This window comes from Mustela nivalis, assembly GCF_964662115.1.
Source record: "Mustela nivalis genome assembly, chromosome: 18".
Classification (NCBI taxonomy): Eukaryota; Metazoa; Chordata; class Mammalia; order Carnivora; family Mustelidae; genus Mustela; species Mustela nivalis.
This window is the reverse complement of record NC_139037.1, coordinates 16,955,811-16,974,379: the sequence shown is the minus strand read 5'-3', so window position 1 is coordinate 16,974,379 and position 18,569 is coordinate 16,955,811. Positions and strand designations below refer to the sequence as shown.

Genomic DNA, 18,569 nt, shown 5'->3' with positions numbered 1-18,569 from the left:
GAGAAACTGGCCTCTCAGCTGTCTTCGCCCTGTGGCCAGACGACATGGGCGGACCAGGATACCTGACCTTCAGCAGCAGAGACGGCCAGGTAGGGCGCTACTTCTCCGGAGGGGAGACTGCTGCCCCCCTCTCAGTGCCGTCAGGGGGCCAGAATGCGTTCCCTGAACGGAAAGAAGGGGGCCATGATAAACAAAACGCAACTTTACCTCATTTGGCAAAAGTCTTCCAGGTGAAAGCTGGCTTTCAGGGCTCCACCTACCACTCTTAGGTTGTCATTTTTGCCTCGTTTTTGTCCTCTATTTATTCCTTACCAATTTTCCAGTGCATCAGTGTATTTTATTTTATTTTATTTTATTTTCTAAAGATTTTATTTATTTATTTGACAGAGAGAGATCACAAGTAGGCAGAGAGGCAGGCAGAGAGAGAGAGAGAGAGGAGGAAGCAGGCTCCCCGCCGAGCAGAGAGCCCGATGCGGGACTCGATCCCAGGACCCCGAGCTGAAGGCAGCGGCTTAACCCACTGAGCCACACAGGTCCCCGCATCAGTGTATTTTAAAAGGTTTTAAAAACTATTCCATCCGCATTAAAGTTGCTTAGCCGCACCAGCAGAAACATAAGTGCATTTGTGAGTTCCTTAGAGGAAACCCACTGATAACCTGACTTGGGAGATCAGGCTTCGCTTCAGCCTCTTCCAACTTTCTCAGTTCATTCTCACACCCCGTTAATTCCACAGCCTCATAATGTTGTGAGCTGTACTCTTCACCCACAGGGAGCTAAAGCGCAGCGGTTTTCCTGCGTTTCCACTTACTACACAATGAGAATTCAGGCTGCTCTCCTTACACACAGCCTGTTCTCTAATTCCCTTTCCTTTTCTCTGGAAGGCATTGGGGATGATTATGTAACACCCCCTCCCCTTTTTCCCTGGGTGTTTTCAGTGTTTGAGAGTTTTCTTTCTCACATTCATCTTTGGGAGTGGTGGTAGAACCCTGCAACTCCCCCCCCCACCCCAGGTGGAGGACTTGCCATTCTGAGGTAATCTTTTCATTCACCATTCTAGTTTCCTTATAGAGCCTGCGAAAGAGGGTTGGTGTCGGGGCAACAGTTAGTAGCAACAGGGCAAATTCAGCACTCGGCTCCCGTTTTGTAATACCTGAGAGTGTCTAGCCCCAAATGCTTTGTCTTTCTTTAGAATGTGAAAGATCTAAATCCTCAGCTGAGTCCCGATTACCAATTCTGGGACAGCAGGAAAAGATTCTCTTATTCACTTGAAGTAATAAGTGACTCGAGTTTCTTAGTCGTAGTAGGCGTGGTCTGGAGAATCAGTGTCCAAACACTCAGTAGTGACCCACAGGTGAACGTGGCATAGGAGAGGCAACGGAAATAGCATCTTGTGATGATCACTTCATCACCCTTCACTGTCCTATTCCTATAGCTGAAGTCAGTACGTGAAACATACCTTGCTGATAGGTTTACGTTTTTATTGTTGGCCTCGTCCACAGCAGTGCACACTCGCTCCCCGAATGTAGGGTCTTTCCTTTCCCATCTGCCGCTGAATCCGGCCCCTAGCAACATGCCCCTAGCACAGAAGAGGTGTTCAGTGACTATTACTGGAATAAATGAACGTACGAGTGTCCAAGACACACCACGCACCCCACCGCAGCTCCCCGGGTGTGGCGCAGCGACCTCCCAAGCGGGACCCACACGCGGTGGCCTCTGGGAAGTGTAGTTCTCCACCGCCTCGGAGTTGCGGGACTGAGGCTCCGCGTGCGCAGGCGCACTTCCGGCTCTGCCCCGCCGCTGCGGCCATTGTCCGGCCCCTGTGCGGCTAAGGCCGCTTTGGGCCGTCCCTCCGCACATCAGAATTGGAGAGGACTGAACCTGCAGCGGGTGCAGGAGGAGCTGGCCCCAGCCCCGGGTGGGCCCGACGTCGCGAAATCCGGTGTCCGCAGGAGGCGGTAATTCCGAGTGCGCGGGTCAAGGCGGCACCTCCCACGGGTTTGGCTTGTATCCGCCCGGCCGCGCCCACCATCCTGCGGGTGGGACTGGGCGTGGCCAGAGGACAGTGTCCAGGATGCCGAGAGCCTTTAATTTGGTATCCGGGAAACGACAGGCCTAGGCGCAGTCCGCGTAGCTTCCCAAGCCTCCCCGGGAGAAGTGGCTGAGGGACGGAGGCGGGCCCGGCGCGGCGGGGAGGGGTCGGCGGTTGCAGCCGGGTGAGTGGGCCCTGTCCTCTCTTCCCAGCCCCAGTCTGTGAGCCGGCCCCAGCGAGGCAGGAATGGCCCCGAGGCCTCCGACGGCCGCGCCCCAGGTGAGCAGCGGGTTCCTAACTTCCCCAGGGCGTCCCTGCCAGCCAGGCCCCCCGGGGCGCGTTTAGAGCAGTCATTGTTTTGCGCCTGGGAGACAGCCTTTCTTTCCTAGCTTGGTCATTCCCTCAGAGCCTCCCAGCCCTGCGAAACCCAGGATATCCAGAGCTGAGGAGAGTGGGCGTCCCAAAACGGGGGCCGCACTGTGGGGAGGGGCAACCCGGGCGGTGCGGTTCTGCGGGAAGAGTTAAGAGTGAATGTGTCACTGTTGAGGGTCCTGAGTGCCAGTCCAGTTCCTTGAACTATGTCAGGGAATGGAGAGGGTAGGGTGACAGTAGAGAAAACTATAGAGGAGGAAGTTAACTGTTAGGGAAGGAGAGAGCAGCCCCAGCCTCTGACCCAGGGGCCATAAAAAGACGGTAGGAGCCGAAGAAGCTTGGCCAGGATTTGCCTTGAAAGAGGCTGGAGGTGGGCCAGGAGGGAAAAAGAAAACACACGGAACAGGAAGGACCTGTCCCATAGCTTTTCTTATTTTTTACCTTAACAAAGATATAATAGTGTATACCCCCACATGTCCAGCCTGCAGCTTCGTTAATATGAAGCTGTTTTAACTCATGTATTCTTGTGAGAGAGGAGGCATTTTCTAGAAGCATCACAACTCTGAGGTTATTCACTGATTTACCTAGAGTATGTGTGAAAATATAACAAGGTTCAGATGGTATTTTAATCCACAGACTCTTTAGAATTAAGGAAAAATCACAAACTCCAGTTGCTAAGTGTGTGAGACCATCAGAATCAATCCAGGGGCGCCTGCCTGGCACAGTTGATTGAGAATGTGACTCTTGAACTCCAGATTGTGAGTCTGAGCCCCACGTTGGGTATAGAGATTACTTAATCCAGATAAAAATACTGATTAGTAATATCATATAAAAAGTTTATGGTAAATTAGCGGCACCTGTGTGGCTTAGGTGTTTAAGCATGGGACTTTTGATTTCAGCTCAGGTTATGATCTCAATCAGGGCCATGAGGTCAGACTCTATGCTCAGCAGAAAGACTGAGATTCTGTCTCTTCCTTTCCCTCTGCCCCCTTCCCGTTCGCGTGCATGTGCGCTCTTTCTCTAAAATAAATAAATCTTTAAAAAAATAAATAAAACAGTTTATAGTAAATTAAACATATAATGCCTTTATATATTTTACTTCTTGTTGTGTGTTTTTGTTTTATAAAGGTGAGCCTTAAGGAGTAAAACAAGTAACAATTCTAGAACAAGATAGTTGTTTGGTTTGACATGAACCAGAGCAAATAAATCCCTGGACATCAGTGCAGTTCCATATAAAGTGCTTCCTCAGCAGGCTGTGAAAATTAGGACTGCTTAACACACTTAACATCTCATGGGCGTGATGATCCTTTTATTAGGGGTTGCCTTTTTTTCTTCTTCTTTTCTTTATTTATTTATTTATTTATTTTTTTTTTTTTTAAAGATTTTTTTTATTTATTTATTTGACAGAGAGATTACAAGTAGGCAGAGAGGTAGGCAGAGAGAGAGAGAGGAGGAAGCAGGCTCCCTGCTGAGCAGAGAGCCCGATGCGGGACTCGATCCCAGGACCCTGAGATCATGACCTGAGCCGAAGGCAGCGGCTTAACCCACTGAGCCACCCAGGCGCCCCTCTTTATTTATTTTTTAAGATTTTATTTATTTGATAGAATGCATACAAGTAGGGGGAGTGGCTGAGCAGGGAGCCTGATTTGGGGCGGGGCTCCATCTGAGGACCCTGGTATCAAGCTGTGAGCTGCAGGCAGATGCTTAACTGACTGAGCCACTCTGGTGCCCCAGGGGTTGCCTTTTTTTTTTTTTTTTTTTAAGATTTCATTTATTTATTTGACAGACACAGCGAGGGAACACAAGCAGGGGCAGTGGGAGAGGGAGAAGCAGGCTTCCCGCTGAGCAGGGAGCCAGATGCAGGTCTCCATCCCAGGACCCTGGCATCATGACCTGTGTTGAGGGCAGGCGCTTAATGACCGAGCCACCCAGGCGCCCCAGGGGTTGCCTTTTAAATGGTGAAAGTGGATTTGTGTTCTGAGCAGTGACTGTTAGGGACTGCTTTAAACTACACTTTCAAAACTTTGTTGCCCAAGTACTCTAGTTCAGTTATATTCTCTTGGGATGGCCTGACAGTCCCCTTGGATTACCTAATCCAGGCTGCAGGTAATGACCCTGGTGGAAAGAACATCTGAATCCACAAAGGGGGTTTTTGGTCAGAAATTTCCCTTTGTTGAGGTTCCTTTTCTCTGAGCTTGGCCCTCCAGGGAATGCAAGAGTAATCGAGTCATGTGACTGCTTCTCCTGGAGGTTCTTCTCCTTCTCCTGCAGAAGTATATAGCACAGGACAGTGATATTTCTGAGGTCCAGAGGCTGCTGTGCGTACAGAGAGGAGAGTGGAAATTCTGCTTGTGGGAAACAGTCAGCGGAGATGCCACTTCTGCATAGGAGCAGAGTCCAGCAAGTGAAAATGAAGGGGGTGGAGATAGAGCTGATGGACTTGGTACGTCAGGGACATTGGGAGGCAAGAAGATGAAGGGCGTGATCGTGAAACTGTTGTCGCGTGTGACAGTGGTTATGGGCCACCGGCAGTGGGGAAACGAGAATAGAAGGGAGTTCAGACGTTTTTCTTTGCTGCTGGGGTAACCCATTCATTCATTCATTTATCTATTCATTCGGCTGATAGCCGTTGAACCCCTGTGATGTGCTAAGACACTTTTCTACGTGGTTGGGATATATTAGTGAACAACGTTTGTAATCTCTAATTTTGGGGGGCTTACATCCTAGAAGGAGGAGACAGAAAAATGCAGTAAGTAACTTTTATAATATCCTAGAAGCTGACTGTACCAGAGGGGAGAAGAAGGTAGAGAAAAGTAAGGGAAATGGTGGGGGTAGATTGTGATAAGGGTGCAGCTTAAATAACGAGGTAAAGGTAAGCCTTATGCTTACTGAGATGGGGGCCTCTGGGTGGACTGGCAGGAGGCAAGGGAGTCCGTGGGGCACAGGGCTGGCGAAGAGTGCCCCGAACAGCAGGATGTGTGCGTCATGTGTTCAGGGAGCTGCAGGTGGTTGGTGTAGCTTGAGTCACTGTTGTTGAGCAGGAAACTAAGATGACTTTTTCTTCGTTTTAAATATTGCCGTGAATGACGAAATTTGGAGCAAGAGTTTCAAAGTCAGAGCTCTCCTGAAGAGGTGTTTGAGGGGTGGGACCTTCCTCCGGCATTTGGCGAGCAAACATCTGAAGGGACTCCAAAATGGAGGGGAACAGCAGCAGGGGGGGGGGGGGGAATACCCTGAAAATCCTTAGGATCTATAGGATCCTTAGTAGCTGTGTGTAAACATTAGGTATCTTTCTCTTCATTATATGTACTATATTTTTAGTTAGGAATAAAAAAAGGTGAAACCACCAGAGCAGTAAGAAATGGGGAAAGTTTTAGAAGAAAAAAGTTGCGTATGGATTTCAGGTTTACCCTGAAGGGGAGGAAGTAGAAAGGGACCAGGACCTGGTCTCCATGGACTCCAGATCCCAAGAGCTCCATGGTTAGGCTCATCGGGATGCACAGGCTCAGCCAAAGCTGTCTCGGGTCACACGGACTCAGACAGGATGCTCCTGGACCTCCAGGGGCCGCCAAGCCACTTGCTGAACGAGGTCAGGGAATGTTCAAGCTCCCTATGTCCAGAGGTCCCCTTTCTTAGCCTCCTCCTGAGCTGCCTGGAGTCGGGCTTCAGGCCTCAGCCCAGACACACTTTCCCCTTTTGTGAGTCCGCACAGCACCTGTGCACAGCAGTCCTAGTGCTGTTTTTATGTCCTAAGGAGTTGTGTGTTTACCCATCCGTGTCTGTACTAAGCTTTCAGCTAGCTCCTTTAGGGCAGGGCCGTTTGTCTGCTTTCATCTTTCTCCAAAGTACACGCTCTGTAAGCGGGTGTCAAAGTAGCAAGCATTCCTAACCACTTAACCCCAGCAGTAATTCTGTACTTTGTGTATTTTCTACTAAACTAGCAAAAACTATGTTTTTCTGGTAACAGTGACCCTAATTTTCTGATAAAATAATTGTGCGAAACAGTATAACTTTCACTGAACTCTTTTAAGGAATTTGGTCCTTTTTAAAATTTTTATTTTTAGTTTTTTTAAAGATTTTTTTGAGAGAACAAGAGAGAGAGTGAGAGAGCACAAGCAAAGGGGACAGCTGAGGGAGCGGGAGAAAGAGGCCTATTGCTGAGCAGGAAGCCCCACGTGGGGGCTTGATACCAGGACCCTGAGATCATGACCTGAGCCGAAGACAGATGCTTAACCAACGGAGCCATGCAGCCACTCTTTGTCCTTTTTTTAAAATTTTTTTTTTAAGATTTTATTTATTTAGAGAAAGATTGCGAGCAGGAGAGGGGCAGAGGGAGAGAGAGAGAATCTCAAGCAGACTCCACGCTGAGCATAGAGCCTGACGTAGGGCTGCCTCTCATAACCCTGAGATTGGGGCCTGAGCTGAAATCAACAGTCAGACACTTAACCAGTTGAGCCACCAAGGCTCCCCAAGAAATTTTGTCTTTAAGACAATGTTGGGATGTCAAAACCTGTTCTTCTAAGACCTATTTCAAAAAATATTTTAAATAATGAATACTGTTATGCTAAAAAAAATTTTTTTAAAGTACTGAAAAAAAATAGAGAAGATTTTTAAAAATTGTTTTAATTTAAAAATTAAGATAGAGAAGATAACTTTTTACTAAAAAAAAATATTTTATTTTTTCCCTCTCTTTTCTATGTCTTGTATATCTTATCAGGGGTACCTGGGTGGCTCAGTTGTTTAAGCATCTGACTCTTGATTTTGACTCAGGTCACGATCTCAGGGTCATGAGATCGAGCCTCATGTGTTGGGCTCCACGGAGCTCAGAGTCTGGTCAAGATTCTCTCTCTCTCTCTCTCCCCACTACCCCTCCCTCTGCTCTCTCTCAAACAAATGAATAAAATCTTTAAATATTTATCTATCTATCTAATTAAAGCATGTGAGCATATATATAATACAGATATTTTTAGTACAAAAAAGTCATTTGTGATCTTTGTTTAGTACCTCTTTATTTGTTTGATGAATTTCCTTCATTTCTCTCTGTACATGTTTTTCCCTTCAACATTTTAAATTTCATATAACTTTTATGTGGAGTTTTCTTCTTTTTTTTTTTTTTAGGATTATTTATTTATTTATTTGACACACAGAGAGAGACAGCAAGAGAGGAAACAAAAGCAGGGGGAGAGGAAGAGCAGAGAGCCCAGTGTGGGGCTCTATCCCAAGACCCTGGGATCATGACCTGAGCTGAAGGCAGACACTTAACTGACTGAGCCCCAACTTCTGTTTTTTTTTTTTTTTCAACACTTTTGTTTTTCAGATTTTATTCATTCGTTTGAGACAGAGCATGAAGGGGGGTTGTGTAGCAGAGGGAGAAGGAGAAGCAGAGTCCCTGCTCTGCTTGGGATGATTTGGGAACAGTTGATTTCATCCTCAATTATTAAGGTTTTTACTTTTTTGCATCAACATTAGTGATTTAAGATTTTAAAATTACCCATTTCATTAAGATTTTTCACATTTCTTAACACCTGGTGTGTATTTTACTGGTTTGTTTATTCCCTTTAAAGTCATTTGTTTTGTTGTTTCTTTTTTTTTTTTTAAGATTTTTATTTTTAAGTAATCTCTACACCCATTGTGGGGCTCCATCTCAGAACCCCGAGATCAAGAGCCACACACTACACTGACTAGGCCAGCCAGGGACCCAAGTTGGTTTTCTTTTTCTTTTCTTTTTTTTTTATTTTTATTTTTATTTTTATTTTTTTAAGATTTTATTTATTTGACAGACAGAGATCACAAGTAGGCAGAGAGGCAGGCAGATAGTGAGAGAAGGAAGCAGGCTCCCTGCTGAGCAGAGAGCCCGATGTGGGACTAGATCCCAGGACCCTGAGATCATGACCTGAGCCAAAGGCAGCGGCTTAACCCACTGAGCCACCCAGGCGCCCATCTTTTCTTTTTTTTTAAAGATTTTGTTTATTTATTTGACAAAGATCACAACTAGGCAGAGAGGGAGGCGGGGGCGGGTGGGGGAAGCAGGCTCCCCCTGCCTAGCAGAGAGCCCGATGCAGGTCTTGATCCCAGGACCCCAAGATCATGACCGGAGTGGAAGGCAGAGGCTTAATCCACTGAGCCACCCAGGAGCCCCCAGTTGTTTCTTTTATATACAAGATAGGCCAGAGGTTTTTCTGTTTATCTAGTACTTAAGAGGAACCAGCTTTTGAATTTGGCTCTCAACATCATCATTTTTGTGTTTGCCCCTGCTTTTTATTTAACAAAAATATTATTTATTTATTTGTTTGTTTGTTTGTTATTTATGATTCTGAAAATGATTCCTCATTTTCCTTCAGTAGGAATGACCCAAAATGGGTGCCTAGATGGCTTAGTCAGTTGGGCATCTGCCTTTGGCCCAGGACAGGATCCTAGAGTAGCCCTCATTGGGCTCCCCTCTCTTTGGGGAGCCTGATTCTCCCTCTTCCTCTGCCTGCCGCTCTCCCTGCTTATGCTCTTTGCCTCTGTCAAATAAAATCTTAAAAAAACAAAAAGAGTGATCCAGACTCTATATTCATTCATTCAGCAGACATTTTTGGAATACCTTCTCTATGCCAGGCAGTGGTTCTTAACTAGGGTCACATTTCATAAGTAGTCGGGCGAAGATGCGTGCTTCCTTTGTGACGTCAGTAGGGCTTCATTGAGGAAATTTAGTGAGAGGGTGTACATAAATGACTGAGCTCGGTGCCTGGCCTGTGGTGAGTGTTCACTGAATGTTACCTATTGCTCTTTTATAATGAATTACCGGAGGAGTTTTTAAAAGTTGTTTGTCAGGGCCCTCCATGCATGGCAAGTTTTCTAAGTTGCTCTGCTGATTCTGGACAATTCCACTGTGCTTAATTTTTGAAAAAAGAGTTTGAGAAGATGTTGAAGGAGTAAAACATGACCAAAAAGCTACAGTTCTAGGGACGCCTGGCTGGTTCAGTCGGTAGAACATTCATGTCTTGATTTTAAGGTTATGAGTTCAAGCCCAAGTTAGAGAGAAAGATTACTTTAAAAAATAATAATAAATAAAATCTTAAAAAAAAAAAGCATATATACTTAAAAAACAATCAAAACACCAAACAGCTACTATTCTGAAATGGAGATATGGACCAAATGATGAAGGGGGAGGCAGGGAGATGAGGGATCTGGAAAAGCTTCAGAAGGGAAGAGACCATTGGACTGGTTCTAGAAAGGGGAGTAGGAATTTTTCCTATAATGCTGAGGGAAGAAAGTACATGGTGGTCAGATAAGATGTACAAAAGAGAATGCTGTAGTAAGGGCAAGGAGTCCAAAATTGGTGAGAAAAGGGGGCAGATTTGGAGAGAAAGCTGTAAGGCTGCATCCCTATAAAGTCCCTTTAGAACCACTTTTGCTGTATCCCAAAGATTTTGGACTGCTGTGTTTTCATTTGTCTCCATCTATTTTTTTATTTCCTCTTTGATTTCTTGGTTGACCCATTCACCGTTTAGTAGCATGTTATTTAACCTCCACATGTTTGTGTTTCTTCCAGATTTGTTTCTTGTGGTTTCATAGCATTATGTGTGGTTGAAAAAGATGCATGGTATGCCTTCATTCTTTTTGAATTTCTTCAGACTTGCTTTGTGGCCTGTCATATGAACTGTTCTGGAGAATGTTCCATGTGCACTTGAAAAGAAAGTGTATTCTGCTGTTTTAGGATGGAATGTTCTGAATGTATCTGTTGGCTCCATCTGGTCCAATGTGTCATTTGAAGCCACTGTTTCCTACTTGATTTTCTGTTTGGACGATCTATCCATTGATTTAAGTGGAGTGTTAAAGTCCTCTGCTATTATTGTATTACTCTTGAAGACTTTCTTTATGTTTTTTATGAGCTGCTTTTTGTATTTTGGTGGCTCCCATGTTGGGTGCATGAATATTTACGATTGTTATATCTTGTTGCATTATCTCCTTTATGATTATATAGTGCCCTTCTTTGTCTCTTGTTACAGTTTTTGTTTTGTTTTGTTTTTCATGTTCTTTTTTTCAGATTTTATTTATTTGACACAGAGAGAGAGATCACAAGTAGGCGGAGTGGCAGGCAGAGAGAAAGGGGGAAGCAGGCTCCCCGCTGAGCAGAGAGCCTGATGCGGGGCTTGATCCCAGGACCTTGGGAACATGAACTGAGCCGAAGGCAGAGGCTTTAACCCACTGAGCCACCCAGGCGCTCCTGTTTTTCATGTTTTTAAAAGATTTTTATTTACTTATTTGACAGAGAGAAAGTGAGCGCAAGCAAGGGGAATGACAGAGGGAGAGGGAAAAGCAGACTCCCGGCTGAGCAGGGAACCAGATGCCAGACTCCATTCCAAGAGCCCGGGATCAAGACTTGAGCCAAAGGCAGACTCTCAACCGACTGAGCCACCCAAGCATCCCTAAAGTCTTTGTTTTAAAGTCTGTTTTGTTCAATATAAGTAATGCTACTCCAGCTTTCTTTTCACTGCCATTTGCATAATAAATGCTTGCCTATCTTTCCACTTTAAACCTGCATGTCTTTAGGTCTGGTGTGAGTCTCTCTTAGGCAAGATATAGATGGGTCTTATTTTTTTCTCCATTCTGTCACCCTGTGTCTTTTGACTGGAGTGTTTTGTCCATTTGTGTTCAGAGTAATTATTGATAGGTGTGTACTTACTGCCTTTTTGTTACTTGTTTTATGGGTGCTTTTGTAGTTCTTTGCCTTCTTTTGCTCTTTTCTCTCTCTCCTGGCTTTCCTTAGTGATATACTTGGATTCCACTCTCTCTCTCTTTTCTTCTTCTTCTTCTTCTTTTTTTTTTTTTTTTTTGGCATGTCTGTTACTGGTTTTTGGTTTGTGGTTACCTTTAGGTTTGTATATAGAATCTTGCGCATATAGCAGTCCGTATGAAGTTGATGGTCTCCAGAGTTTGAACCCATTCTTTACTCTTCTCCCCGCCAACATTTTAGGTATATGGTGTCACAGTTTATAGCCTTTCATTTTGTGACTCCCTTGACTGTTTTTTTTTTGTACATATACTAATTTTTTTTTTTTTTTTTTTGGCTTACTGCCAGGCTTGTGGCACTGCTTTGGACGAACTCTGGCTAAGGGTATATTGGAGGGGGCAGGTCTGCAAGAGAACGGGAGGGTTGGGGCACACGGTGCCTGTAAGGCCCTTAATGGTCTGGTGTGGGGCAGGACCTGCAGCCTCCTGGGAAAGCTCCTGCTTAGGATGGGATGTAGGGTGAGTCCACAGAAGAGCACTGGGGCTGGGTGTACTGTGAGCAAGCTGGGTGGAGAGTGCTCACACTGCAGGGGTTCCCAAAGGTGCCCATGTATTCAGGGTGGGGCGTGGGGAAGGGAAATGGCACCTGCCAGCTCTTTTGTTCTTAGAGAAGTCTCCCAGAGATTCCTGCCCCTCCAGCAGGTGGTCTGAGATTAGGAAATAAATCTCTTATCCTGTACCCCAGGTCTTTTTCAAATTGCACCTTCCGTGGTATTATTTTTCTGGGGCTGTTTGTTGTGCTTTTTTTTTTTTTTTTTTTTTTTAGATTTTTATCTATTTATTTGACAGAGATCACAAGTAAGCAGAGAGGCAGGCAGGGAGAGAAGAGGAAGCAGGCTCCCTGCCAAGCAGAGAGCCCGATGCGGGACTTGATCCCAGGACCCTGAAATCATGACCTGAGTTGAAGGCAGAGGCTTAACCCACTGAACCACCCAGGCACCTTGGGCTGTATCTATAAAGGCCGGGACTCAATTTCTTATCACCCTGTCTGGCTCTTTGAGAACTGAACCCAGTGATTTTTTTTTTTCCTAAGTTGCATGGGGTACCAGGTAGCTCAGTCAGTTGGGTGTCTGCCTCCTGCTCAGGTGATGGTCTCAGGGTCCCGAGATTGAGCTGAGCAGCTGGCTCCCTGATCAGCAGAGAGTCCGTTTCTCCATCTCCCCCACCCCTCCCCCAGCTCATGCTGTCTTTTGCTCTACTCCCTGCTCCTTTTCTGAAATAAATAAAATCATAAAAAAAAAAAAACTTTATTAAATTCCCATGTGTTAAGCCCCACTTATTATAAGAACGTTCAAAGTTAGGCCCCTCTGATTTTGAAAGCTGAATGTTACAGGGATTCATCTTGCCAGTGCAGTCCCATGTGCCTGGGGTGCCTGGGGTGCCCAGGGTGGGGATCTGCTTCTTTTCTTTCTCTGTGCCCACGTTGTTCCGCCCTCCTGCAAACAGTCCCACAGATCAGTTTGGCTCCTCACCAGGCTTCACCCTTCCTACTCTCTTCGTTGTGGCCTCTTCTCTACATTTCTCTGTGGAGAGTCTGTTCTGCCAGCCTTTAAGTCATTTCCTGGGCTCCTTGCACTGAGGCGGGTGCTAAGTATATCCACAGGGTGAGGTGGAGATCTAGGACGGTCCAAAACAACGGAAACTACCTACATAATTTTAAATTTTCTAGTGGTACAATGTAGAAAGAGATGGGTGAAATTGATTTTGGTAATACATATTATTTAACCCAATATATCTGAAATATTTCTAAATGAATCAGTATTTTAAAGTTACTAACGAGATAGTTTATTTATTTCTTTGGTGCTGCTTTGAAACCCAGTGTGTAACTTATACTTGCCACACAGCCGAGTTTGAATTAGCCACATTACAGGTGCTCAGTTGTGACATGTTTCTGGTGACTACCACATCAGCATGCATCTAGAAGGTTACTGCCTGGCTTAATGGTATCATTGGCAGGGGAGGTTTTTGAGCAAAATTTGAGAATGAAAGGGAGGGTCTATATGTAGGAGATGTTTTTTGAGGCTCTTGGTGATTCCAGGGCATAAAGGAAAAATGAGACAAGGATAAGGTCCAGGTTTCCAGGTGAGATGCTCTGGATGATCATGCCCTTAGCCTAAGTGCGGCATATGTGTGTGTGTGTGTGTGCGCGCGCGCGCGCAAAGGAGTAATAGTGGTTTCTGTCCATGCTCAATGGTTAGATATGCCCTTAGCCCAGTTTGCAAGGCTGTTACTGGTCTGGTATCAGAAAGCACAGAGTACTTGAGTGAAAACCCTACACTGTGTCTTAGCAAATGCAATGCGTTCTAATTGGGGAAACTAACTTTGGTCTTAGAGTAGTTTGTATAAATGTGATTGTTTTTACTTACTAGCTACCATTCTCTGGTTTTCAGCTTTGGGAAGTTTCTAAGTTACAAAGTTTCCTGAGTTAGAATCTGAGCAGATTTCTGCTCTGCAGTTGGCACATGTTGGAGTGGGAGGTGGTATCTCTATATCTGCAAGTGTTGTTCTGCAGAGCTCGAAGTGTCCTTTCACCCTTCTGCTCTTAACTCTTGGGTTTTCAGCTCTGGGAACCCAGCTAGAGATGTTATAGATGAGAAGATTGGACCAGGAGGTCCGTGATTCACCCAAGGGATTGCACGTTATCAGTGGGCCACTTTTTATGGGCCCAGGAAATCGAGTCTTCTCAATGTTGTATATGCTGTTTCTAGTTCTTTGGACCTTTTATGTTAACATGACAAAGGCAAAATACTTGATACTTCGTGATAACCTTCTTAATTTTTAGAGGGGTGGATAATGAGGTCCATTCATATCTGAAAGGAGGGTGAATGCTGTCGAGTTGAGCTCTCGGAGTGGCTCGCTCACACCAGAGGTCTCAGTACATTTTACCTGTTTAATATTACAAGCTCTTGATTGTCTTTTATGTACCAAACTGATTCTGACCTCTGGGGATTCAAAGGTGCCTAAGACAAGGTCTTGACCCTTTGGAAGCGCAATGAATAATAGGTAACAGACAATATAACGTAATGTCTTATGAGCATGCTAAAGGGGGCCCAGGGAGGAGGGTTATGGAAGGTGTGAGGCACTTGGCCCAGACATGGGGGTAGGAGAGGAACCCCAGAAGAGAAAACTTTACAGAGTCTTGCTGAGAGAATTAATGTTACCTAGGCAGAAGAGGGTAGGCCAAGCATTTTTACAGAGGCAAAAGAGAGTGTTTAGTTTCAAGTGGTAACTCTTCTGCAGGCTGAATTATGGTGTCCACAGTTAGGAAAAGCCAGAGGTAAGGCTGTGGAAGTAAGGTGTGGACCAGGTTATGAAGGACTCTGAAGGTCACATGAAGGAATCTAATTTTTAATCAAAGAGAAACATTTTTTGGGTGCTTGGGTGGTTTAGTCGGTTAAGCATCTGTATTCAGATCAGGTCATGATCCCAGGGTCCTGGGATTGAGTCCTGAATTGGGCTCTCTGCTTAGAGTAAGGTTTGCATCTCCCTCTGCCCCTCGTGCTTGCCCCTTCTCGTGCTTGCTTTCGCACACATGTTCTCTCTGTCGTGCATACATGCAAAAATAAATAAATAGAAAATCTTTAAAAAAAAAAAAAGCATTTATTAAATATTTCTGGAACACCTACTATGCACCAGGTCTGTTCTAGGCACTGAAGAGTCAGACATGAAGAAAATAGGTGATAGTCAGGCTCTCCCAGAGTTTACATTGTGCTCTGCAATGCATACTCTAAGCAAATGAAAATATATGTTAGGTGGGAAGGACTATGAAAAGGAAAGGAAACCAGAGCGACAATGCAGGGTGGGATGCTGTTTTATGCAGGGTGGTCAGGGACGTTTGCTGTGATGAGGTGACATTGGAACAAAGAGCTGGAGCAAATGAATAGGGAGCCACATGCAAATCTGCAGGAAGAAGCTTCCAAGTCAAGGGAATGGTCAAAACAAAGGCTCCAGAGCAGAAACATGCTTGGTGTGTTCCAGGAATCTGAAGGAGGAAGAGCAGTGGGTCAGGGATGAGGTTCAAGATGAAGTCAGAAACATAGTAGGGGACAGAGTGGCAGGGGGATGTGTAGGCCACTGTGAGGACTTTGGCTTTTACTTGGAGTGAACTGAGATCCTGTTGGCAGTTTTTAAGCAAAGGAGTGAATTGATCTGACAGATTTTAACACGATCACTCTGTTTGATATATGGAAGACAGACCTCGGAGCAGGGCATAAGTGGAGAAGGAGAGAAGTTAGGAGGTTGTAGCAGTAGTCCAGGTCAGAGGTGATGGTGGCCTGGTTTGTAACATGATCAAAGGTTTGCATTTTAGAAGACTGACTCCCAGAGCGGGTAGGAAAGAGAGTTGTGGGACCAAGAGTAGAACAGAAGCCAGTAGTTGCCCTGTTGAGGCAAGAAATGACATTTGTTGAACTAGACATTTGTTTACTGGTTAGCATTCCCTGCCATGAGTGCAGTCTGTTTAGGGAAGCAGAAGAAAATCAGGAGCCCATGTATTAAATACAGGGAAACTGGGGGCACCTCTGCTGGCTCACTGAGAAGAGAATAGGACTCGATCTCAGAGTTATGAGTTCGAGCCCCACATAGGTGCAGAGATAATTAATTAAAAATAATAGAGATGCCTGGCTGGCTCTGTTGGAGGAACATGTGACTCTTGATCTCAGAGTTGTGAGTTCGAGCCCTACATTGGGTATAGAGATTATTTAAATAAATAAACATTTAAAAATAATAAGTTGATTGGAGGGACCAGTTAGGCAAAGGAATCCAGGTTGGCTGACAACCAAAGGGGCTGTATGTTTACAGGACAGAGTAGGCAATGAGGAGAAAGTGTTATTTCTTACAACCTGACTTAAAATGCCTGCCTCGATCCAACCCCTTTTACCCTGCTGGCCATGCCCATCCCAAGCCCAGCCTCTCTTTTCAAGCTTGGTAGTCCCCAGATTGGATTCCCACTTTCTTCTCCGATTCAAATGGTACTTACTTCTTCAGGCCTAGCGCATAGCCAGCCTTATTTTCTGTCCTCCGCAGGCCTGTGGCACCTCGCTTTACTACGAGTTGTCTCATACTGTGCTGTAATGAATAAAACATCTTAAAATAGACTGGAACCTACTCAAGGACTGCAGTGTTTTTCAGTTGCATATTTCCTTCTGCCACAGTGCATCTGGTAAAGCCAGGCACCTAGTGAATGTCTCCTGCCATCTTTCCTGGCACAGTCCAGATCCCTGATTTCTGTCGGAAAAATCTCTCACATTCCAGCACTTCCTTGTTCCTGCAGGAACACAGCCACAGTGTTGAGCAAGAATACGGTATGGAGGAGCCAGTGTTGGGTGTGGATGTGGTCATGATCCTCTCTCAACAGGAGGAGGGCTCTCTCCTGTCTTCTCTAGAATTCACATCTCTGTCAGGAAACCAAAGTTCAGTGTGAATCAGATACTTGCTGGACACTGTGTTTTCAAGTTAAAGAAAAAAAGGTACAGTCTCTGCCCTCATAAAATGCTCAACATCTAACTAGGAAAACAAGTATTAAATAGATTATTAGGTTTATTCAAATAGTCATAGGTGTACAAAATGGCTTAAAACACATAATACCAAAACAAAAAACAAAAAACAAACCCAAAACACATAATACAGGGATTGACCCTCCAGTGGGGGATCCGAAGACTTCACTGAGGATCTGTTAACCAAGACCTGAAGTATGAAATGGAATTAGCACAGGAAAGACAAGTGGGAAGGTGGGGAGAGAATGATACCCCGCAGGAAACTGAAGTAGCTCCAGAGGAGCTATAGCGGGGCCCACAGAGAGAGAGGGACACAAAATAAGGCGGAAACTTCCATGTAACCTTCCCTTACTGCTCCAGTTAATCCAGCTCTGCTCTCAGTGCCTTTTCACACTAATTATCTTTACCATATTTTACTGTCTACATTTTGAGATCGAAATCCAACCAGGACCAAAGGAAATATTTCAGGTAGGGCATGTTGACAGGTAGCTCATAGCCTTAACAAGGCCTGGTAAGACAAGACAAAACTCAGTCCTTAAGTACTGGAACTGATGGAGAGGCATGGGGTTCTTAGCCAGCCTAGGTTCATTGAGTAGTAAGGAAGAAGTGATTGCAGGGGGTAAGAATTGGGAAAAGACCTTGACCTAGCAATTCCAATTCTAACTAGCTATATCTACAAAAAGGAGTTACTGTGGTAATGTTTGTAGGAGCAAAATACTAATTGTCCACTAACAGGGACTGGTTTATTCACTCACCGACCATTTTTTTTTTAAGGATTTTATTATTTAAGAGAGAGAGAGAGAGTGATAGAGCATGAGTGGGTTAGAGAGGGAGAAGCAGACTCCCCGCTGATCAGGGAGCCTGACATCAAGCTGGATACCAGGACCCCAGGATCATGACATGAGCTGAAGTCAGACACTAAACCGACTGAACCAGCTAGGCTCAGCGCAGCCCCCTCACCAAGCATTTCTTAAACATCCACTCTGTGCTGGGCATATAAATGATTAAGATAGATAAAGTCCCTCTTCTTGTGGAGCCCATGGTGGCTGGGATGGGGGGCAGAGAGGTTAACAAGTTAATCTCAGATTATTGTTGAAAGTACAGGTGTCCTTTTTACCTGCATGTGTTTGGTTCCTCAGTTCCCAAGTGGCAGGGATTCGGGCAGTGAGAAGTGCCTGTGTTTGGAGGAATATTAACATGGTATAGTGCGATGGGGAGTAAATTGGAGGGAGGTGCTAGGGCAACTTTCCTGAGGGGTGTGCTCAAGATGAGAACTGAGTTTCTAGTTAGAAACTAGTTTTCCACCATGTAGAGATCCTAGGGAAGAGGGTGACAAGTATAAAAGCCCCAGGGTAGGAACAAGCTGGATGTATTCAGGGATCAGCAAGGGCAGCCTGGCCAGAGTCCAGTAAGTGGTGGGCAGGTCTGGATCTCCTCCGTAGGACAGTGGGGTACTCTTGGTTTTAGGCGATGAATATGTTATGGTACTGTTGTCTGTGGAGTACTATGAGGCAATTCAAAGGGATATGGTGGAATTATTTGTACTCCTATGGGAGGATCTCCAAGATACATAGTTAAATGCAAAAAGCAAGTTGTAGAGCCATATGTAAGGTATTTCACAAAACAAGACTCTCTGTATGTGTGAATGAAACATGGAGTAGGGACTCTTGCATGTATGTACCGAACTGTTCACAGTGCTGATTTCTAGGGAGCACAGTGAAATGGGTGAAAGGGGTGAAGGAGGGCCTTAATTTTTACCCCCCCCCCTTATATCTGGATTTGGTAACAAAAGTGCGTGGGCAGTGAGGAATTGATGATTGTGTGACAAGGCTTGGCTTTCCAAGAAAACATAATAGCTAAGAAGGGGTATGGGCTTGCAGAACATGTTGCCCCTC

The 18,569-nt window shown here is 45.1% G+C and overlaps 1 protein-coding gene across 9 annotated transcripts in view; it reads left to right on the top strand.

Moving 5' to 3' along the window:
* Positions 1-18,569, top strand: part of ZFP90 (ZFP90 zinc finger protein) — a 96,721-nt gene that overhangs the window by 69,858 nt on the left and 8,294 nt on the right. The window contains exons 1-3 of one of the 9 annotated variants that reach the window (XM_082711716.1): positions 1,727-1,955; positions 2,242-2,308; positions 10,659-10,834. The exons of 1 other annotated variant lie outside the window; for it this stretch is intronic. Coding sequence is in view for 2 of the 8 variants with exons in the window: in XM_082711713.1 (XP_082567839.1) it covers positions 2,276-2,308 (33 nt within the window). In the remaining 6 variants the exon portion in view is untranslated. Of the gene's footprint in view, positions 1-1,720; positions 2,214-2,241; positions 2,309-10,658; positions 10,835-11,924; positions 16,648-18,569 lie in introns of those variants that run through there. 7 more of the 9 variants (XM_082711717.1, XM_082711713.1, XM_082711714.1 and 4 more) reach the window with 7 other exon arrangements.